Raw genomic sequence first — 23644 nt, 5'->3', positions numbered from 1 at the left:
CCCCTGCTCACTAGGGAAGGGTGCTTAACCTGTTAAGAGGAGCACCACACTGGTGTCTCCCACCAATGTGAGATTGCTTTACAACAACCTCTTCTTAATGTGAGGCTGTAAAATAATGGTGCCCCTAAAATAAATTCCAGATATATAAGGGTTCTTTTCAACTCGCGAGAGCTTCGACGCCGGAGTTCGAAGTGAAATTTAAAATTCAGTGAAAGACGGAGACGATAAATCTTCAACGATATACCGATCGCCGGTAACCAAAAAATGGCACCACATGATCTCCGACGTCCATTTAAACGATCTGCAATCTCTGATCAGCAGAAACGAAGAGAGATAGCTCTACTCCGTCAAGCACAACAACGACGGGATTCTCAGCATCACTCTCGTTGTTTAGCATCATCTGTTCTTTCTCTCCAAAACGAGATTCAAGAAGAACCAATTCATGAAGAACCAGAACAACAACAACAACAACAACAAATTGAACATGAATTTGAACCAGAATCATCTTCTAGGGATTTTGATGTTATTAAAGCATCTAAACTTAAAGGTTTTGAAGCTCGTCAATGGTTTTCTCGTCAACTTATGCTTCCTGAATGGATGATTGATGTTCCTCCTCGCTTAAATCATGACTGGTTTGTTCTTTTTTCTATTCATTTGTTTCCGATTTTAGGGTTTCTGTGACATTTGTTTTCGTCAACTAGTGGGGTTTTAGTTGGAGACTTAGGGTTTAACATGAACATCTTTAAATTGCTTAAAATGATTTGTTTTTTAGACCTGTATGTAGTTAGAATGTTAGATATGTGTACACAAACCTACTAAATGGCAACTAGAGAAATTGAAATTTCCCTATTTGAGTTGAATCTGAATCACCTGACTCAAATGGACCCTAAATAAGTCACTCAGTAGAGTCAGACATGAGTAAGTAGAAAAAAGGCATTCTGCGATCTGACTGTAGCTAATTCAGACCTGGAGTCAGATTCAAACCCGACTTAGAAAAAGAACACTTCTTAAGAATTCATTCTGTACATTCTTCCTCTTCTGTATTCGCCATAAAGAAATTCATGACGACACTTTCATGCTGTACTGGTTAATTAAGATAGGGTTTGACATTGACCTAATTTACGCTACAAAAAATACCATTTTCTTTTTTTCGCTTGATTATCTTACAAATATTAGAAAATAATTAAGTCGAAATGAAAATTTGAAGTGGAAATATTTTAGGTATGTTTTCGCTAGACCTTCTGGGAAACGATGCTTCGTCGTTTCTTCTGATGGAACAACGGTTAGTAGGCTTCGAAATGGTTCTATCTTGCATCATTTCCCTTCCGCTCTACCTAACGGAGCTAGAACGAAAGACAACAATTCCGGTCCTGCTCATTCATACTGTCTACTAGACTGCATATTTCATGAGGTAAGATTATGGTTTTGGTACGTGCTAAAATGTTAATCAATGAATTTTAGTCTATAGTTTAGCTGATTAATACAATAGGTTGATTTACCTTGCAGTTAGATCAAACTTATTACGTGATCGACATGGTTTGTTGGAGAGGTTACTCACTATATGACTGCAGTGCTGAGTTCAGATTTTTTTGGTTGAACTCTAAGCTTGCTGAGACTGGAGCTTGTGATCCTCCGTCTATGTACCATAAATATAAATTCAGCGTTGTTCCAATATACGACTGTGACCAGACGGGTTTACAGACAGCCTATCTGGGTACCGTACCATATGTCAAAGATGGACTATCGTTTTACAACAAGTAAGACTCCTTTCACATCAAATGTCATTTTTAGATACGAAGTCCTCCCGATAGTTCTTGTACTTTGTTCTTCACTTTCTTTTGTTTTGTTTTCATAGGCATGCACATTATCAAACGGGAAATACCCCACTAGCATTAGTCTGGAAGGACGAGAATTGTAGCCAATATGTTCTCGATACAGATAGTAAAGGACAAGTTCCAGCACAGCAACAGGTATGCTTATATAAAATGTGGCTAGTGAAGCTTACGTAATTATATTTTAAATAGTATATGACTACTTGTGTATTACTAGGCCTGACCGCCTGGGTATGGATCAAAGTACAAACAGGGACGGATCTACAGCCAGGCCAAAGGGGGCCATGGCCCCCCTTGGTCTGGCTGCAAGTTACATTAAGAGTTGTTAATGGGCCAGTTGGTCTCTTTTATTAAGAAGGTTAAAGTAGAAAAAACAAGTGAATGGTTTGGTTGTGATGGTAGATATGGAAGTGGATTTTTGAGAAACAAAGAGGACTTGGGTTCAAACCCCAGGCTCCTCATTCACCAAAATTTTTAGGGAGGTTTTGGTTTTTTCTATATACCCCCAACAAAATCAATCCTAGTTTTATATCATAAATCACTTCTAATAACTTTTTTTTTATAATTTTTTTGTGAATACCTTATTAATCAATGGCATTATTTAATTTTATATCATGAATCAGTTCTAAAATAAATGAAAAATTAATATGAAGACACAAATTTTTAATGTTTCAATTATGTTTTTTTCTGTTCAAGTTAAAGTTTGAACTCAATTTTTTTTTTGTTATCTGAAAAGACTATTTAAATGAAACAAGAAAATTACATATTAAAGTTCATTATAACGATCACACTTCTTAACACCAGCAAGTTATAAAATAAGAATTAAATTGCGCTTTAAAAAAAAATTAAATCGTCAATGTTTCATATAACTCCATAAATATTGAAAAATATAGTTTAATATTGGCCCCCCTCGATTCCTAATCCTGGTTCCGTCCCTGAGTACAAATGTTGGTTTTGATCTATAGGTCGGTTTCGGTCTACATTAGCATGAAAAATGTAGCTTTAGAAGGTTTCAGGGTGCGGTTCATAATTAGGATTTGGAGGTGCTACATGAGTTTATGCCCCCTACAAGTTAAAATTCAGGTGGATGTTGGGTTACTGTGATTCTGCATTTTGCAATAGTTTATTGCATGTATTTTAGCTTCTCATGTGTTTCACCTCTTCTTTTTTTCGCTCTGTATGGAAATATAGAGAATTTACGAGTGGAATGGTGACATGGAATTCATAAAAGAAAAGTTGTTTGTTTAACAGTTTAAGCATTTCTAGTGTCCGACAAGCATATTTGCGGAAAATATAAGCTCGTCGTGTGAAAGCGATGTTCTTATAATCTAATTTTATGCTTCGACCTATTAAAGATGCAGTACCAAGGGACCAATTTTCTCTTTTCGTTTTGGGTAATTAGGTCGTTCTGGAACTCCGCGAAGATGGAAAACTGACGACATCTGACGATCCTCCAGTGGTCTTCGGGTGCTTGGATCATGAGTTCCTTCAAAAGGTATACCACTTCTTTCACGTGTAAATGTAGGATGTTTAGACTAACGCTTGAAGGTATTAACTAGACATAATCCAGTCAGCATTGCTAATAACTCGGACATATTCTTTTTCAAACAAATTTGAACTACTGCACGGGTAGATATTACAAACATGGCCATAGGAGTACCCCATGGCCATGTTTGGCGCCCGGGAATGGTATGCAATTTACCAAGAATAACATTTCTGGAATGTTATTCCTAGTAATCGCCTAACCGGAATACCGTACTGTATTGTTTGTTTTGGTCGGGAATAGGATTCATAGAGATCGATTTTGTGTATAGATTATTTAACAGTACGCCACACGACCGTGGGGTTTGTCATCCCCCTTTGAGGGGGAATTGAATTCATATGGGAAGCCATTCCCGGTGCATATCCTTGCAACAAACACGCGCCAACGTGGCCTAGGAGTATTTGAGAAACAAATGAATTCCATTATGCATTAGATCATTAGCTTGTATTTGTCCATTCGATGAGTGAGTGTGCCGTTTGTGTTGTTCAGCTGTAGAGTTTAGTGATACACTCAAGCAATTAAGTTTCAAAAATTCCGGTCAAAATGACAAAAATGTTTCCATTTCCATGCGTACCGAAGCTTCCACCGAAACCGAAATCTAATTACTTTCTCTTAACAATGTCTAGTCAAGGAATTAAATTTGTAATATTTCGGCCGAATAACCGAAATATTTCCATTTCCATGCCCTATCGAATATCCACTGAAACCGAATTTTCATTCCTTGAGTAAGCTTCTTTTATGTTTATGCTTTAATCTTTCCAATATGGTTTGAGTTGTACTAAAAGCGAATCCAAATACACAGTCTGATCTGCATTCAGGAAATCTTATGCGCTTTTCGGTTGGCAACGGAGGCATGAGTTTTATAGACGGGAAACTTGACAAGGCTGATCTATGCTATGTTAGCAAGGCCACTCGTGCACGTGCTTGTGCAGATACTTACTCTAAGGTTAGTAGGAAATAAAAATTCATTTATATTCGAACAGAAATTATTTTCATACCGATAAAAGTTTAATCTTTAAGCACATATTTACAGGTTCTGTTTCAGTATATCGCCCGGCATTCTCCACTTAGGATTGAGGATCTAATAGCATCCATCAGTTCTTCTCATGTACAAGAAGCTGAGCAAATTACAGATGTCGACATGGCTGGATGAAAGTGACGAAAAGAAACAGAGGTTCTCTAACTGCTCTCGAGTAAGCAAGTCTGGTTATCATCATCATCTTGATTTCAAGCAAGTAAAACATGTAGGCGAAAGCGAGAACGCATTCCCTCCCTAAACCCTAAATTAACATGTGAGGGAAGCTCTGACAGACTATGGGCTTTAAAAGATTAATTCGCAGGTTGTACCCGTAACGATATGTAATAACAAATTCATTATTTATATTTATCTATGTCTTTGATGAATTTTTCATAGTTCAAACATTACATCTTTTTTATGGATAAACATTATGGCACTATATAAAAGCTATACTCACTTATACATACTTACACCACTAGACAGAGTTGGATTTGATATGTACAAGTATACCTCTTTCATACCCAATTGACGACCCAGTTTCACGATTGAGGGTAAACTTGAGCAGAAAACTGTTTTCTCCTGTCACCTCCGCTCGTTTTGTACTGCCATGAAAATCAACATAAGAAGCTAGAAATGGTTTCTGATTCTCTGAAGAACTTAAAACTCTTCAAGACGAAGATAGAACAAGACGGAAAAATCTCCAAGACGGAGATAGAACAAGACGGAAAAATCTCCAAGACGGAGAAGAACAAGATGGAAAGCTCACTTTAAATACGAAGAAGCTATATGTTCAAATCCTTAACACCATGCCTCAAGGGCATAGCTACACTTTCTGTATAGAATTGGTTTGGGTTGCACGTCTTAGAAGGGATTGATACTCTTGACTCCTTGACCATTCATCAATCTCCCGTGCACGCATGACAGGCAAAGGGTGTGATAATTGTGATGTTTGAGCGTTCCTGGAGCAAGTGTCGAATTTTAGTTTATCCGCAAGAATATTCTATGTCTGGTATTTTAACATTGAAACAAATTGATGAGTTATACAACAATTTATCACCTTATATACCATCCGAATGGGCTTGAAGAAGCCTTGTCATAAGAACGAGCTTGCTCCAAGAACGCATCGACGTTAAGTTGATCAGACAAGGAAGGACAACCTCCAGCTAGTTTCATCAGAACAGAGATGACCACCTCTTGGTAGGATAATGAAATCACACTATTAGTTTATCAGAAGAAAACTTGTGTTAAATGGTTACATTTGAAGAATTTCAACTTTTATACCTTGGGATCTTGAGCAACAAGAAGGGCAGCACGGTCGCAGGTAAGCTCTGCTGCTCGAAGCCAGCGGAAGAGCTGTTCTTCCAAATTGCGAGCGATCATGCTGCCAAACCCTGTGAAAATTATTACTATTAAGATTCCAACATCACGTAAATAATCACTGATACCACATGATCCCTAAGAAAACACCACCTTCACCATCTACTCGCCATCTCATTTCCATATTACAACAGTATAACTATCACGAAAGAGAGATTTTATAACAACTACATCTATTTCAATCTCTGTTATATTTTTTTACCATACTTCAAATCAACCTTTTGCAAGGTATGCTTACCAGGTACTGTGTACGCTCCAAGTGTAAGAATATTTGCGAAGGTAAGCCATACGCCATGGTCACACTTCAAATGACCCATCTCATGAGCCAAAACTGCCTATTGATAACATTGAAACATAAGTATGTTGACATTTGAATGCAAGTTTAGCTTCAAATATTCATTATGATGCAGAAAAAGGTTCAAAAGTTTATAGCTGGATAACGAGTACAAAATTAAAAATATCGAATGAAGAAAATAGAGCTTGGAGAAGTGGAATGAGAATACCTGCAACTCCTTTCTGGTCAAAAGCTCCACTAAACTTGTATGCACAACAATAAATGGCTTTCTGCCGCTGACAGCAAGAGTATATGCATTTGGTACAGGGTTTTGTCGAACGTACAAATCAGGAGTCTCGATATTCAGTATCTCGGCAGCCTCAACCATTAACTTATGAAGTTCAGAAAGCTAAAATTGTAGACGAAATCAGAGTATTAATACTCCATAAAAGTGTACGGCAGCATGTAGTGAAATAAAGAAATTTTTGTATATCGAGTTACCTGGTTCTCAGCAACAAGGACTGATGTTCCTATATTCTCGAGAAGCATGACCTGCTCAGCAACGTTTCCTGACGTGACATTCCATTAAGTTCTTTAGTGAATTTAAGCAAATCTCACTACACACGACAACATCTTATCTACGAATCATGACATATGTCCGAAAAAAAACACTGATACCAGAAGTGAACATACTGCTTCATTTGCCCGTATCCCTGAACTGGGACTTCTAACGTTTATTCAACTTCTCAGACCTTACTAGCTGACTATTAGAATCCTACCAAATCTAAAATATTCATGGTAAGATGGAATTTACAACTTCAGCACTTAACCTACTTATTCAGGCCACAGTAGGTAGGACATTTAGTCATTCAAACAAGTACCTACTATATGGAGTAAAATCTATCCTTCTAGGACCGAAATCAAACTAAATTCACTTCATTTCAAATGGATTACAGTCATGAAAAGCTGGGACGTTTAGTTTTTTTTTTTTTTTTTTTGAGAAATCGACTACGATGCATTGATACATCATGAAGATGTGATGAGCACGATAACCGCGAGACTCGATCCCACGACTTCATGGGGGTGGTGGACACTCATGTTTGTTCTTTATTAACACATTAATAATAGGGGAAAGATCAAATTAACTTCAACTATTAAAATCAGTAATAAATCATTATTATGCAATTTTATTACCTAAAAGAGCCTTAATTATGTCATTCAAACCAGGAATTGCCCTCAAAATCAACGTATTCTGAAACAAAATATCACAACAAAATTAGGTTTAGTTCCAAATGATTAACGAAAATCAAACATTAGTAATCCAAAGTTCTTAAACCCAATTGGATTAACCTGTTTATCAAGAGGATGTCTGATATCATCAGCATCAAGATTAGGGAAAACAACTTGTGAAACTCTTCCTGTAGATGATGCCCTAATTCCGAACTTCTTCTTTCTTGAACTTAATTGGAGAACAGATGAACTGAAGGTAAATCGGTTCACTGAAGAAGAGTAAACAACAGAAGGCGAGATTAGTTTCTGAGACAAACAAGAAGGAAGAAGATATGACGTAGTAGTAGTAGTAGTAGAAGCCATTAGAGGAGAGAGAAAGTTGCAGAGTCGTCTCTCTCTACATATGTAGTATATATATCTTTCTCTCTCTACAAAAACTGTAAGGTGATGAAGTGACGACGTTGTTTGTTAACTACTGGTATAGCTTTGCCGCCATTTCATTATCATCCTAAGATTTTTGGAGGACTAGAGAGAAATTATCGAAAATAATCGGAGTAGGAATAAAAAAAAAATTTGGACCATTTCTCGATTTGTGCGTGTCATCCTTGCGCAGGGGCCATGCTAATCTTCTCTGTATCGTTCCAATTTTATCGGATGTCCCCGAAGGGACAAGCATAATACACTGGTACAATTTAATAAAGCATATGAAGTTTATGTTCATTAGCAGTGTGGGACTATATTTTGGGATTTTGATGATAATGTGATTTATCGAGTTAAGAGTAAGGCCCATTATCGTAGGCCCAAATATTAGGATCATTGAAAGTGTTTATGGGCACAACAACTATGAGCTTTGAGGCACTCATTTTAATTGAAGATGCACCAATTCTGAAGAGATGAGAATATTAATTTGTACTTTTTTTTTTGATGAAGGATATTAATTTGTACTTAGACACCAATTTTATAAAACAAAACATAATTTTTCATAAGTTATATCTAGAAGTAGTGCTTTTCAACAACTCACCACCCTTTAAACCCTATTCTATCTTTTTAGTGTCTACGACAGAGGAAACTCTATCATCGGTCTTGACATGGGAAAAGTGTGAGAAGAGGATGGAAAGAATGGAGAAAAGAAGGATGACCATTGAGATGACGGAGAGGGGTAAATGATAGAGAGAAAACAAAGAAGACAACAGCCGTAATGGTGGTAGAAGATGTTTAAGGGGTCAACGTAGCTGAATCTCGCTCTGTCTCTCTCCTGATGTTATGAGTTTGGGATATCCATTCATTTATTAAATGAGAGTACGGAGACGCAGGGACAAGAATGAAATGCAAAACTAAAATCTGATGGAAATGAGATTTGATACTAATACTCGACCTTTCGTGGTTAACTAATGTCTTATATATAACATAACTAGAAAACTTATCTACAACAAATATATAATTTTAGATAGTTATAAAAATATATAAACTTATACACAATCATATCCATTCATGTGCATTTGTATACGTAAATTTAATTGCTTGTATGATTATAAGTAATAAATTTGATATTAATTTTTAAATAAACAAATTTTTCTTATTAACCTCTCGAGTTTAGATAGATATAAGGCAATAGAACATTAGAACCTATGAGGAGAGGGTGACTCACCTCAAACACCCCCCTGGTTACATCTGTAAAACCTCTGACGAAAGAGAAGCTAATGAAACCTATTAAGGAAGTGAATAAGTTAGAGGTTTATTGTGGGGGTGTCCTTTCAAGTTTTAACAATTTGTGTGAGACCAACAACTGACAACGCACTTGGTATTGTATGTACTAAGAAACACTTGATGTTTCATGTTCTTTCTCTCCAAATTCTTTCCCCGCACCATGCTTTCTCTCTCTCTCGACAACCAAGAAATTTTATTCAAAAAATACATCAAAAGAAATCTCTCAAATTTTTTTATCAAATCTTTCCTGTTAAATTCAAATAGTTAGGTGGTTGAGAGAGAAATTAGGAAGATATAGGAGAGTGGGTTAGTTATTTCGATCTCGTCTACACGATTTTTTACTGTAAAGTTGGTAGTTTCTAAAATGTAAGCAGTGGAAGAAAAAAAATAGGGAGAGAAATATGTGGGTAGTAGTTATTCTAACTAATTTACATGGATACCCTTCTTTTTTTAGTCTATTTACATAAAAAGATTTTATATCATCCGTCGGATGTGTTTTCCAACCAAATCTCTAAGATAAAATGGACGGTCAGACTTCTCCCCTGAATAACCCACTGAGCTGTTTTAATATAATAGACGGTCAGACTTCTCTCCTGAATAACCCACTAAGGTGTTTTAATATAATAGATGTAGTATCATCCAAGTTATGTGTTTGTTTGGCTCCCTACTTTTATTCCCACATTAAACCTAATACTGCTAGTAAGGAGTTGGTCTTGTGCCAACGTATCAAAACGAACTCGAGCTACATCGACACAAGTCTAGGGGTGAGCAACGATGGGTTTTTTTCGATTTTGGTTCGAGTCGAAGCCGAACCAATAAGTGGCGGTTTGACAAAATCGTCGACCGAAGTCTGAGCCGATCATTCGACCAACCAACATGGTTCGGCTCGATTGAGTTCAGTTGATCGGTTTAACCGAACACAATTTAGAGAAAATGGCTAACTAATGTTATTCGTTTCATTGCATATCGAAAATAAAAATTAAGAGTCCATCTTACTTTTGCACTATTATATATACCAAAAATAAAAATTGAAAATTCATCGTACTTTCCCACCATTACAACACTAAAAAGAAGTAGAAGTGTCAATGCAAATCCTATATTTTTAAGTTACTAATTAAGTATAGGTTGCGGTACATCGAAAATCACTGAAGACTTACGTATAAAACCTTTCAATCAAGTTGAATAGGTTGTGGTTGACGAAGCCGACAACAACAGCTAGGAAGGAGAACGGACAGTAGACTTGGAAGACTTGATTATGATTTTCCTAATTTTTTTCTTTTAGTTTAGCACTTTCTAACTGGACAAATTTATTATTTTCTTAGAGTTCGGTCAGTTCAGTTTAGGGGGTTTTTAGAAACCCAAGCCGAGGCCAAACCAAACCAATTTGGAATGTTTGGTTTTCGGTTGAACCGAGTCGACCGGTGATCAGTTGGGTCCAAACCGATCCGTGCGGTTCGACTTGGTTTGGTGTGGGCCATTGGTTCCGTTTTTGCTCACCCCTGCCCACAACCAATAAAATCCCTAAATAGTATTTATTTGCCCTCTTCTAAACCGAGCCGCCTCTCTCTCTCTATATACCCTCTGCCCTAGCTCTGAGGATTCAGGCGACAAAGTGATTTTTTTTTCCGATCAAAGAAACTTGTTACCGGAAACCATGGATATGAATCAGAGCGACGTTGAGAGATTAATGTTCTTCGAACATGCGCGAAAGACTTCTGAGCTAGCTTACGAAGCCAATCCTCTTGATGCCGATGTTCGTATTCTAGTCTATCATCTCGCCTTTTTTTTTTTTTACTCTATTATACGTTGTAGATCATTGTTTGATTTCATCTTAATGACCTAATCCATTCAATTCCTCTTGGAGCTCTGAAGTAGAAATCAGAATAAACCCTAAAAACCCCATAGGTTGGTTTGCTTTATTAGAATTCTAACGATTTATTCCGTTTTGATGTTTATCCACAGAACCTCACAAGGTGGGCAGGTTCTCTTCTGGAGTTATCACAGTTCCAAAGTGTTGCCGATTCGAAATCTATGATTAAAGGTTTCCATTGTTACATACTCTCTTTTTATTTTTAACGAATTGATCCAATTAATACATAAAAGCTTGCAAAATTTATAGTTTGAAGTTCACTTTTTTTTTTTTACCCTAAAGAATTTGATTCTTTGTTTACTTTGTCGATAGATGCCGTTTCGAAGCTGGAGGAGGCATTAACAATTAATCCAAGCAAGCATGATGCTTTGTGGTGTTTGGGAAATGCACATACCTCTCAAGCATTCCTCACCCCAGAGATTGACATGGCAAAGGTGTACTTTGACAAGGCAAATCATTACTTCCATCAAGCTATTGAGGAGGTAAATTTTCTAGTCAGATTTCAATGTTTACTCGTTTTCGCTAGCTCTCGGTTAAGCAATGTATCATGTTCGGTTGAGGCTTATGGTTATTGTTTCTCGTTGTAGGATCCAAACAACGACCTTTACATCAAGTCTTTACAAATGAACGCGAAGGTAATCTCCAAATCTATAGAAGTTATTTTTCATTCCTTGTTCGAGTTAATAACATTTGTCGATTCAAATTGTTTGTTGTCTTCCATTAATAACATTGGGCGTGGTTGGTAGTGGCAGAAATAATATATTTTTAACAATTGGTTCAAATGTGGTAACTTGTGATGACTTTCAATAGCATAGTTCTTTTATACTTCATTTGCTGTTTCTCTTGTTACAGAGAGACATTTTGTTATGGAAGGACAAAACTAAAATGGATATTTTAAAAGCTTATATAGTATGTAATTTTGTTCCCATGGGACTTTGTAAACAAGTCATTGAAAGTTATTTGCGGAGGAAGTCTATCTGATGCTTCGCAGGATTTAATACCTCTTTCATGGAATAAATAGATAAAAGTTGTGGCAATCGATTTAGTGGGCATGTGCCAACTGTCAAGATATGTGGAGGTATCGCCTTAGGCAGTCGGTGGTTGAAAAGAAATGCCAAGGATTTTTTAATCAAAGCAATTATTGTGACAGACTACACCAAAGCGTGGAGGTACAACAGTAAAACTAGTAAACTGTCCTGGTGCCATATCATGATGTTGTGAGCAAAGTGCTCCCCTCAATGCGTGATTGGGATCTTATGATATATCACCTCCTTATAATGTAGAAACTTTCTTCTTTTATACGATATATGTTTTTGTTTCTTTAATCATTCCGTAGTCGCATATTGTGTTTATTGGTTTCATAACTAGCACTTCTATGTTCCCTGTTCTGTCTCAGCCTCCTGTTAGTCGGAATTGTAAATTTCTTAAAAGATAGTCGGGGACTACGGTACTTTATATTTCCATAAGGTGCATATGGGCTATGGGGTTGATATGTAACTTGGATATCAAATATTTGATTTCTTACGTGGAGCCCAATTTAATAACTTAAAGAAAAGCGGCCCTGTCATCAGTTTCAGTTGAAATGTGTTAGTTTGTAGTAATTCCGTACTTGTCCAATTTTGTTGATTTTCTCATTGATTTTTGACATTTGCTCCGAATGCTTGTGGAGTTATTGAATTACTATCTTGAAGTGATTATTAACTGTATTACCAGGCCCCGGATTTGCATATGGAAATCCACAAGCATGGTCTTGCTCAGCAACTTACTGGTGGTGGTGGAGGATCTTCAACTTCTGCGAGTGCAAAGGTAAAATCACTTAACTAGCTATTCTCTTATCTCAAATAGACTATGCAATTTAGTATTCCCACCTTTAAGGAGAAAGAATCGTTTTTCAACTTCTTTCTACATTGTATTTTGTCTTGGCTTCTTCCGTGTTAGCTTCACATAAACAAGTGAGATTTCCCTTTTTTAAAACCCATTTTCCTCTCCTTTTCAAAATGTAAGGTCTGTTTCGTTCGTGTGGGTTGGATTTTTGAGGAGGTATTAATGTTTCGTTCTCTTTCAAACAACACTGCAAAAAACTGTAACATTGCACCACCAAAATGACTTATTCCAATAATTTGACACTGTTTTGAGGTGGTATTTATTGCATGCTACCAGTGGGATATCTTAGAATATTTTCTATTGCAAGTAGAGAATCGTAACACCACGTGAAGTCACTTCTCTCTCCACTTTGGTCCAACTAAAACAGTGGAAAAACAGTTTTCTCACGAACATCGTTTGTTCCACCTGTATTTGGAGATCATGTCAACGGAGAATTCCTGTGTTTTTACCTAATGCGGATGGACATTATTGATTTATTTATTTTTCTTTCTTGCAGACGGCGAAGAAAAAGAAAAACTATGATTTCACATATGACGTATTAGGATGGGTGATCCTTGCAGTTGGAATCGTTGCATGGGTAGGAATGGCTAAATCACATGTCCCTCAACCTCCAATGTAAGAATACCATATATTCATATATGGTTGCTGTCGGTGAAGTAACTATTTAGAGATGTTATCTAGTTGCTGCCTTTAGGATTTTCATAAGCCATACATGGAATATCGATCTTGTGTTTGGGAAATGACTTCATGGATGGTACTTGTTTAGTTCATGTTTTTTTTTAAATCTTATTCCATTTCAAATACTTTTTTCTAGTCTTGAACATCTTAATGAAATAATACTTTATTCAGAATGGTGTTTTTATAGTAGTTTGTTTGAGAATATTTTTGGCTCTTAAGGTTTCCATTTCGGCCCGAAGAGTTGTAATGTCATCTTTTCTTTTACTTTGCACCTTTTAGCTTGGTAAAGAATGGTATCTTCTTATACCAAAGGAAGGTCTGGTTAGTCAGACAAGTTCACTGGGGCCCTAGGCCGGAGAGTATATAGAATCTGTTAAAAGTACGGTTTTACACGGCAAAAATTGACACATCCTAGTGAGAAGGGTAATAGAGAAACAACATTTGGAACAGATCTTCTAGATCAGTGCAAAATCAAATTGTTAGACTTTATATATGGCCATTGTTTTGGTATGAAACTTACAGAAATATTTTTTATGGTTTTCCTTTTTGTTTTTTTCACTCTGGAAGTAGTCGCTTGCAGGCAAATGGATATTGTCAGATATACTTAATTTTTGTTTTCAAATCTTTCACCTCTGACCCCTACCACCACATCTATCCACAGTAATATTGCTATTGCTTTCCCATTTCCACTCCTTCCCCTCTCTATCTGTCCTCTCTCTCTCTCTCTCTGCTCGTTCTTTCTCTACCATGGGGTAGTACTACACCAATTCATCCTGGATTGAGGGTTATCCCGTTTTCCCCCAACAGTACGCAATCTCATTTAAGAATCCTCCAAAAGAGATTGAAGATCTCGTGAAGCGAATCTAGATCGAAGATATAGTGAAGCTAATCTTCCCCTTTGCTAGATCTTTCACCTCCGACCGCTATCACCACATCTAGCATTTCGATTTCCTTATTTTCCCTCCTTCCCCTCTGCCTCTTCTCTCTCTCTTTCTCTACTCAAGCAAAGGAGAGTATCACACCAATCTATCTTGGTTTGAGGTTATCCACAAACTAGTACGCAATCTCATATGAGAAAAATTCTCCAGAAGAGATCGAAAACCTATTGAAGCAGATCTTCCCCTTCAATAGAATAAATAGTGAGAGTATATGAGAGAAGAGAAATACAAGTGATAGTGGGAGGAGACGAAGAAAAGGAGAGGAAAGAAAGGCGGTGGTCGGAAGTGGTGGCAGGACGTGCCGGTCGGGAATGGTGGTCAAGAAAAAGAAATTTTGTTGCCCCATGAAATTTTGAAAAAAACAACCGTTTTCCTTCAAAATTTTGTACAGAAGATTTTTTTTTTTGTTGAAAGAGTACACAAGATATTTGACAAAACACAATTTCCTTTAGAATGTTATATCCAGAAAACACGCGTCGATTGTCTCTCCCCAGACCCCAGTTATCGGTAGTCACCTGCTTTAAACACCTCAAGCCCAAGCCTACAAGTTCAGGGTTTTGTCATCAAGAAATGCTCAACAAGCGCACCCAAAAAGGCCTCGACATTGGCGAAGCCACGATTTGCCCTATCCATCAGAGTACGCAGCAACACCACCCCCACATGTACGGATTTTGTCCTCGCTCGGCCACAATTTACCATGGTTTGAGGTTTTGTTGCACCTCGAAAGACCTCAACACTTGCTAAGCTTGAGCGTTCACCTCTAGCCCAGACTTTGGAATGCAAGACTAACTAAACAACCAACACAAATAGATAACACTTTACGTCGAATTGTTGCATAAAAACCTCCTAAAAACTTGGTTAAACATATGAATCAACTATTTCAGGTCTAATACTTTCATCAAACAAAACTTTCTAGCCAGCATTATTTATAGGTAATTGGGTAGCCTAACGGAAATAAATGAATAAATTAGCTCAGTGTATTAACAGCCATGAACTGGCATAGATAAACCTACCTAGCTTTGATATTTTTGGATTTTTTCTTCTTTTTTTTCTTCTCGGCTTTTGGGACTTTGGTTTTACGAGCTTCCCTCTTCTCTTCTTTCACTTTCTTCTTATTCACTTTCCTTGCAGCTTTTCTATCTGCTGGTGTCTGTTTGTTCTCATCTTCCGAGTCATTTCCATCTGAATCACTTGAACCGTCTTCGTCTACATCTGTCCCTGATTCTAAATCACTATCGACCAAGGTTTTGGTTTGTTCGGCAGATGCATGCTTCACGTCTGTCTCTTCTTTTTGTTCAAGTTGTTCACTTCCTTCAACCGAAGGAAGAACATGTTTCAGTCCTGTTATAGTCTGGTATATTATATCCCCAGTACCCTGGCCACTTCTGATCATGTCTACGTCTTTCTCTGCATTTTTTACATCCACGAGCGCCCTTGGAATGTATGACTGAAAAACTCACAGTTATTTTTTTTCCACTCACATTTATCACTAAGACGATATTAGGCGAGTGTCCTCGGTCTGAGTCGAATAAATATCCGAGTGAAAATAGTGTATATAAAGTTTCGAATGCATATAACCAGAGACTTCACCAAAAACCCGAAATAGTAGATAGATAGATAGATATCTATACCTGCACAAACACTGAATCTGCAATCTCCTCCTCTGTAGTTAGCTGATCTCCTCTCGCCAAAATTTTTTGTTGAACCTGTAATTATTAATCATCCCAAATGAATATACAATATTAGAGTAGGAGGCTTTCATTAAATACAGGAGATAAGTGTTTATAGAGCATATAATGGAGAATCAAACCTCTTCTAGATAGCTATCCACGGATCCCTCAGCAATAGATGGATCGACAATGAAATCAAACAATTCACGCACGGTCATAACAGCTACACCATTCTTTCTAAAGAAATCCTGAAAGTCATCATTTGCTTTAAAACATCAGTTCTTGCTTATTGGTACAATCAGGAAAAACTGTAAAGAGTGCTTGATGTAGTTAGGCTAGAATCGACTTACAGAAACGTGCACACAATCTTCACGTAAGAAGTCAAGAGCATGAGGGTGGTCAAGGTCTACCGATTGAGAAACATCAATGATGTATAAGTGGCCCTGCAGACGGGAAAATGTAAGAGGAAGTGCTCAAAAGCCAAAAACAAAAAGAGCAAAAAGTAGAACATGAAAGTATATTAGGCTCACCTCATGACACAGTATGTTATATTCGCTCAGATCTCCATGTACTAGTTTGCACTTTTGATATAACTTCCGCATCACCATAATCAACTAGTCATGGAAAGAAGATATTAAGTTCTTGCAGCAACATTACAGGAATTCGCTAATCAATGAAAACACAAATATAGCAACAAAATAGGTGATACTAATCTTGCTGGGTGAAGTGTTTATAGTTATCTTAGTCAATTACATCAATCAATGCCCTTTTAGCCCTAGCCCGGTCATGGCTTAGCGCGCATGCATGCATGTTTAAGGTTTGTTTGTTGGATTTTAGGACCTGTGGCCCTCAAAACAGCGATAACGGCTAATTTTGGGTTTTGATATTTCACCCTCAAAACTTAAAATAAATAAATATATAATGACTAACTTAAACTGACCTCTAAATAACCTTCACGTAACTTGTCCTCGGATAAACCAGCATCCTTGAGCCGAGGTGCAGCCCACCCTGAGTTTCCTGTACTGCAGAAATAAAATTAATCTTGATGCATTTCAACTCTAACCAAGAAAATATAGAGAAAAACTATTTGTGAAGTTCAAGAAAACATGCACAAAGGGATTGAGGTTTCCTACTAAATACGTTGAGGTGAAATACTAGATTGGTATACAGTGCCATTGTAAAGAATCTTAGTCTTGTTTTTCAATTCACTATTTCACCCACTGATAAACAATTTCGCTTGCCGTTTCTTCTTTTTGCTCTGATATGAAAACGAACATATAAACATATACTACATTGAATATTTATCGGTAATACTCAGAAAGAAGGAAGCACCTTTTTCTGTTTTAAGGAAAGGATCCATGGCCGTTACTTGTTTATAAGGGTTTTTTTTACTTTACTCTCTCAACACTAATTGGTAATTGATTTACCCCCCTCAATAGTTGATAATCGAGTTTACCGCCCTGGACTTACTATTTTTAGCAAAATACTAGAGTCATGGTTGGCATAAAGGAATTCGAATTTTAAATTAAAAGATCTAAGGACAAAACAAAATTTTTAAGAATCATATTTTTTACTAAACCTAACATAAGGTAATGCGTTACAATTACTAAAATCACATTATCCGATCATTATTCTTGGGAGTCCTATTCTTTTTCCACACACCAAACATTGTCTTAGTTTTTTTTAACAAAAATAGTATGTCCAACTGTCCAAGGGGGTAAACTCAATTACCAATTATTGAGGGGGGTAAACTCAATTACATATTAATATTGAGGGGGTAAACACAAAAAACCCTGTTTATAACCATCTATCTATCTCGTAGGCATTTCAAGCATGTTTTAACAATGTTGTGATAGTAACAAATCACAAATCGTCGTACTCCAGACTCACAACCAAACTTATTAATAAGAAAATTTTCAAGAGTGGACATGTTAGATGGTGTACTATTTGATCCATATTCAGATGTTCTTTTATTTGGTTAGACCATATTTGACTAGGTTTTCCTTCATGATCATGAGTTCCAATTTCTAAATATGTGAAAGAGAGCAGGTAGAAACATAGAAGCCAGGGTAAGACCTCAAAGGGACTTCCACTTCAGGCTTTACATCAAATTTAAACCCAAAAACATGAGAGGAATAACATGCAAAGAATATTACCTATAAACTCCATAACTAAAACGTGAAGCCTCAAAAGGATTGGAGCTGGGCACCTAATTCCTGCCGCCCTTAGCCTGCATTTGACAACTAGGGCATTTAATAAACAAAATCACAGCCAGAAAATATGATTCTTTTCTTCCTTTTTCAAAAGAAAAACTGAAATTGTATTAGCTCCCTTATTTACAATAAGATTTCACAATCTGAATGTGGCCAATAGGTCAATTTTTTAGTAGATATATGTTATTTGTTGGCATTTCGAAGAACAACTGGGATAATGAATGCTTTGATGGATGACAGTGACACTGACGTTGTACCTCTGATGGAAATTATGGATGGTAGAGTTTTGTCCATTGTCTTGGCAAGAAAGTATAGTGATGTTGAATATCCCCAGACAACAGAAAGGTATCATGGGAAGTAAAATGAAATAAAATGGAGATCATTAATAGCTCTCTTTCTCTTGATTAGTTGGATCCCAAGCAGAATTGTTAGATGAGTTTTGCACACAAAACATGAAAATGTAGCTCTCTCCCTCTTTAGTCATGCTCAATTAAAACCCCTCTATACCATATAGGTCATAAATAAATAAAATGATGTTCCAAGATAAGATAAAAACATCTAATTAAGACGAAAAAATCTGGAAGGACTTGCTTCACCTCATTAGGTTTCTCATTTCCTTTTCAGCCCAGGTCTTCACCATTTTCCTGGGATTGTGCTTGCAGTACCCATGTCTGAAACGATAATCCCCTTGCACATACCGATCCCTATCCCTGAAGTAGCAATGACGAGAAGAATCTGAATACAACACTTCGCAAAAACTTATAATGGAAATTAGAGATGGCTTAAGCCATACATGAATTACTTTATTTTAGACAAAGTATGTGACTTCAGACTTCTCCATTACGAAGAAAATTTACCAAAAGTCCTAAAACAGAAGTACATAAAAGTATTCACAGCGCCCTTCTTTACTCAATATAAAAGGCTTGGTCATAAAATAGAAAATATAGAATAGTATGCAGGTGAAGCGCAAAATGAAAGATTAAGGTTTCTTTGGGCAAATTTATAATATTAAGACTTATAACAGTAACCGCGACAGTACAACTTGTGAGGGTCGCAGATGACCAACGCCTCCTATATATATTATTATATCACACAGTCTGATCCTTAACCTTTCACATCTTCAACTAATTCGGCATACGAGGAGACAAGAAAATAATATCCACCATGGAATTCAAGGAAATTAGATCAGGGCAAGTTGTGAACCCACTAAGGTTAAAGCATGACGAGTGGTTGAGGATTGCACTTTGTAAACCTGTGTTTACTTCATTTGGTTTCATAGTAACCAAATACTTAATACCCATCATTTCCCCTTTTGACCCATAAGGGTTTGTTAACTACTACAAGCAGTCCAAATTATTTAGCGACACAACAATGCGTAAGTGCTATAACAACTTAATATTCTATGAACTAACCTAAGACAATAGATAAACTTACTTGAATACAAGAACTGAAGTTTTGTAAACCTTTATTGCTAATTCTGGACCATCATCTCTAGTTGCATGGTAAACAATAGATAAACTTAATATTCTATGAACTAACCTAAGACAATAGATAAACTTACTTGAATACAAGAACTGAAGTTTTGTAAACCTTTATTGCTAATTCTGGACCATCATCTCTAGTTGCATGGTAAACATTCGCCTGCGAAAATGGTCAAAAGAATCAAGAAGATTATACATTCCGTGTACGAAAGAAGTGTCGGAAATTAAGATGAAAAACTAATATAGTTAGTTATTGTAACGTACTTCTTTCCCCGTTGAAATGCAGCCATTTATGTCGTTAAACACTCGACGATTCAGCATTTTAAACAAAACCATTCGAGTTCTTGGGTCAATAGCCTGCACAAAAATGGTAACTAGACAATGAAATATTAATCGAACAAAACATAAAACGGGCAAATAAAACTGGATAATCATCCTTTTGAGCTGAAACATATTTTTCCCTACTCCCGTGAACAAAAGAAATTCAGTTGTATGATATATAAGACCAAGAATTTAGGGCAAATGAAGTTGTGAATTTTACTAAACAGAAATGAATACTAACTTGTTCAACCGTTGCTCGATCTGCTTTCTCAGTAGTTTTAGTTTTTCCAATTGTCGATCCTCGTACAGTTCCACGAATTTCTGTTGTTACAGAATTTGACATCCCCACATTTATCCTCCCTTCCCATTCCTACACCACCATCAAACCACCATAAGTAATCATAATATTCTGCAAATTAGAATTCAATCTATAGAGAGAGAGAGAGAGATAGACCTCCAGAGGAGATGGACGGATATGATGAGTGAATTTCTGGTTCCGATTAGAGAGCGGTTGAAGAGGAGAAGAACGAGGACGAGAGAGAAGTCCACCATTGGCGTTAGGACGTCTTGAAGAAAGGGAAAAAGCTCCATCAACACCTCCTGTGTTGTCTTTGGCATCCAACCAATCTAGGGCATCTCCAATTTCTGAATCTGATGACCATGATAGCTCTTCTTCTTCGTCGTCGTCTTCTTCTTCGTCTCCTTCAACTTTTGGTTCATCTTCTTTGTTTTTTCCTATCATTTCTTCTTCCTTCATAGCTGGCGTTTCTTCTACTAACTCCATTTTACTCTACTTCTTCTTCTTCAAAGAAACTGGTTCAGCTTCTTCTAGGGTTTAAGTTAGGGTTTCAAACTAGCAGCTGCCAGCAGACATGTGGATTATTAACTTTGACGGTGCTTATCGGAATCAAGAGGCGGCGATTGGAGTGGTGGTTCGATCCACAGATGGAGCCGTGTTCTTCCAAGAGGGGAAACGTATAAACCCTAAATCTCCATTACACAGTGAAGTTGAAGCTTTACTTTTCGCTTGTGATCAGTGCTGTTATGGACGGTCCAGATCAGATCCCCTGGCGCATAAGATCTACGGTGGTGGAGATCCAAAACCAACTGTCGCGCTTTGAGGTAGTTAAGTTTGAATACATCCCATCCCACGTGCAGACAATTATCTACCCCATAACTTAGCTAAATCGGTGTCAAGCCCATAGCAACCCATGTAATCTGGATATGATCCTTTTCTTCTAACTTCATTTGTATTAACACTATGCATAACTCCCGCCCTACTTATAGCGGTGCTTATAGCGGTGGTTATTGGTCGATGCATGAATCTGAAATAAATAAGTAATAGCGTAATTATAGAAAAGCAATAACTAATACTTATAGAAGTTCATCAAGTATCAAATATCCACTCGAACAATAAACTCTTAAAGAATAAACAAAAAGTAGAAATACTATTGGCTTGAAAATGGGGTTTGATCACAGTGTGGCCGGTTCTCATTGGTCCAGATGTTTTTCTCTCCACATGCCTTGGAGTTGATGTGACCGGTTCCCACGATTACAATGAAAAAGAAAAGTAGACAACATACTAAGGTGTCGTTTTGCAACACTAAAATAAGTAACTTTTTTGTTTATTTAAGTAGAAAAGTAAAAAAGTTTGTTTGGTAACGTGAAAACTTCTGACTTCACTTAAGTTAAAATTTAACTTTTTTTTGAAGTTCAAATTTTTAGCTTTTGACTTTAAAGTAAAGTAACTTATGTACAACACAAACATAAATTTTACTAACACCACTACCACACCACATCTCAACTACAACCACCTTCGTACCTTCATCACCATCGTACCTTCACCACCACCACCACCGTGCCTTCACCACCACCACCGCCACTACCGTGCCTTCACCACCACCACCGCCACCACCGTACCTTCACCACCACCACCATACCTCCATCACTACCACCCACATATTTTATCCACCATCACCACCACTATATTACCACCACCACCAAATCTCCATCATTACCACCTACACATCTTATTCATCACCATACCTCTGTCACTACCAATCACATACCTTATCCACCACCACCACCACCACCACCACCACCGTATCTCAACCACCACACGACCACCACCACCATACCTCTGCCACTACCAGTCACATACATTATCCACCACCACCACCATACGTCCACCATTGCCACCGCCGTATCTCAACCACCACACCACCACCACCACTATACTTCCACCACAATCACCATCATCATACCTCTACCACTACCATCACCATAGCTCTACCACCACCACCGCCACTGCCACCATTCCTCTACGACCACAATCATACCTCAACCGCCACCAAACCCCATAACCATACCTTCAAGGCACTGCCACCACTACCACTAATACCGCCACCACTACCACTAATACCACCACCACTTCGTATAAAAGAGTAATTGTGGAAATCATAAATAAATTCATTAAAATCAAGTATCTCTATGAGTAAAAGAAAAATAAAATTATCAAAAGTAAACTGGATTACCAAACTAACATTTTGGCTTTTTTACTTATAAGTAACATTTTTGTCAAATAAACTTTTGAAATTTTTTTACTTTTTTAAAGCAAAAGAACTTCTACTACAAGCAAGAGTACTTATACTTTTGGTCGCCAAACGACACCTAATAGTATTCGAGTAGACTAACTTCAAGAACTTGATTAGAGTGGAGTTGACGATGGAACTAACACAAATGATACCGGCAGGTGATTAATCATGTCTCGCTGTGGACTCTTGAGCACTTCAAATATTCCGGTTTTGATATTGTAAGAAAATATCTCATAATATTCCCGAATGAATAGAATATTTGGATTCATGGGGTTGATACCCATAATATTTTTGGATGACAAATCTAGTTCCCTAATCTTGTGAGCGAGACGACAGTCTTGATCAACAAATACCCAAACACTCAACTCTCTCTTTTTGTGTTGGCTATAGTAGATTAACCGTCGCGATTCCCCGAGACATCGGTGTCCTTGCTCTTTTGTCTCTTCAGGTAAACTAATCAATCTACATCTATTTCCTTTATTCGAATATGCTACTATTTTGTTTTCTCCTGCAAACTAATATAATATTCCATTACAGTTAATTGTTCTGTTTAGGAAATATGGCGGGAATGTCACTTGTTGTGGACACAAAATGTTTATCGACTTCCATTCATCTAACTATGAGTAAAAGATTTCAATGGTGAACTCTGTGAATGGCTCTCTTTCTATAGGTACTCTCACCACCATGAAATTTGCTGCAATTTTCCTCTTATTATTTCTACTAGTATAGTTGATGATGATAATAGATATGGTGGAACAAGAGAGGTGGTAGAAGGCTCACAGATGAAGTTGTTTAAGACATGTTTGTGACGAAATTGTGGGTCTTTGAGAATGACCCATTTCGCAGTAAGTGGATTACAAATAAAATAAGTTATCAGAGTAGTTGATCGATTCGAATAAAGGGACGTGATGCCCAACTTGCCAATAATATGTTTGAACGCATCTGCTCCAAGTGGCTTCGTGAAAATATCCGCTAGTTGCTCAGAAGTAGGTGTAAAACGGGGAGCAATGACGT

At 37.1% G+C, this 23644-nt stretch overlaps 4 protein-coding genes and 1 non-coding gene across 6 annotated transcripts; 2 read left to right on the top strand and 3 right to left on the bottom strand.

The window, feature by feature from the left end:
* The first annotated feature begins 101 nt into the window (after positions 1 to 101).
* LOC147547502 (snurportin-1 protein) lies at positions 102 to 4779 on the top strand. Of its 2 annotated transcripts, none has more exons than XM_086666380.1 (7): positions 102 to 632; positions 1222 to 1411; positions 1507 to 1757; positions 1856 to 1970; positions 3235 to 3327; positions 4178 to 4321; positions 4409 to 4779. In XM_086666380.1, the coding sequence occupies exons 1-7, from the start codon at positions 265 to 267 to the stop codon at positions 4526 to 4528; spliced, it is 1281 nt and encodes a 426-aa protein (XP_086522506.1). In that variant the 5' UTR covers positions 102 to 264; the 3' UTR covers positions 4529 to 4779. The 2 variants fall into 2 exon arrangements, 1 of the variants encoding a protein (XP_086522506.1); XR_015237002.1 differs by having other exon boundaries at positions 169 to 632; positions 4194 to 4321.
* Positions 4734 to 7830, bottom strand: LOC147547501 (Peptidase family M48 family protein). The gene is made up of 9 exons (XM_086666381.1): positions 7395 to 7830; positions 7239 to 7296; positions 6546 to 6613; positions 6274 to 6453; positions 6009 to 6105; positions 5675 to 5784; positions 5451 to 5584; positions 5160 to 5352; positions 4734 to 4995 (listed from the first exon to the last, which is right to left on the bottom strand). The coding sequence occupies exons 1-8, from the start codon at positions 7635 to 7637 to the stop codon at positions 5217 to 5219; spliced, it is 1026 nt and encodes a 341-aa protein (XP_086522507.1). The 5' UTR covers positions 7638 to 7830; the 3' UTR covers positions 4734 to 4995; positions 5160 to 5216.
* An 11-nt stretch (positions 7831 to 7841) lies between these two features.
* LOC147547500 (U6 spliceosomal RNA) lies at positions 7842 to 7944 on the bottom strand. Its single transcript, XR_015239106.1, has one exon. It is a non-coding gene; the product is annotated as a U6 spliceosomal RNA (small nuclear RNA).
* A 2544-nt stretch (positions 7945 to 10488) lies between these two features.
* LOC147547499 (mitochondrial import receptor subunit TOM20-like) lies at positions 10489 to 13583 on the top strand. The gene is made up of 6 exons (XM_086669421.1): positions 10489 to 10734; positions 10944 to 11022; positions 11164 to 11333; positions 11439 to 11486; positions 12565 to 12657; positions 13232 to 13583. Exons 1-6 carry the CDS (start codon positions 10636 to 10638, stop codon positions 13352 to 13354), a joined length of 612 nt encoding a protein of 203 aa, XP_086525547.1. The 5' UTR covers positions 10489 to 10635; the 3' UTR covers positions 13355 to 13583.
* Positions 13584 to 15168: 1585 nt separating this feature from the next.
* On the bottom strand, positions 15169 to 21291 carry LOC147547498 (uncharacterized). Its single transcript, XM_086669077.1, has 12 exons — positions 20491 to 21291; positions 20278 to 20406; positions 19980 to 20072; positions 19796 to 19875; positions 18831 to 18944; positions 18178 to 18251; positions 16962 to 17038; positions 16552 to 16635; positions 16372 to 16464; positions 16162 to 16269; positions 15983 to 16057; positions 15169 to 15798 (listed from the first exon to the last, which is right to left on the bottom strand). Exons 1-12 carry the CDS (start codon positions 20818 to 20820, stop codon positions 15361 to 15363), a joined length of 1695 nt encoding a protein of 564 aa, XP_086525203.1. The 5' UTR covers positions 20821 to 21291; the 3' UTR covers positions 15169 to 15360.
* Between the last annotated feature and the right edge of the window lie 2353 nt (positions 21292 to 23644).

Source organism: Eschscholzia californica, unplaced genomic scaffold (genome assembly GCF_041429995.1).
Source record: "Eschscholzia californica isolate CP2 unplaced genomic scaffold, dmEscCali1.0.p SCAF_3, whole genome shotgun sequence".
Lineage (NCBI taxonomy): Eukaryota > Viridiplantae > Streptophyta > Magnoliopsida > Ranunculales > Papaveraceae > Eschscholzia > Eschscholzia californica.
The sequence above is the reverse complement of the archived record's forward strand: the minus strand, read 5'-3'. Positions and strand labels throughout refer to the sequence as shown.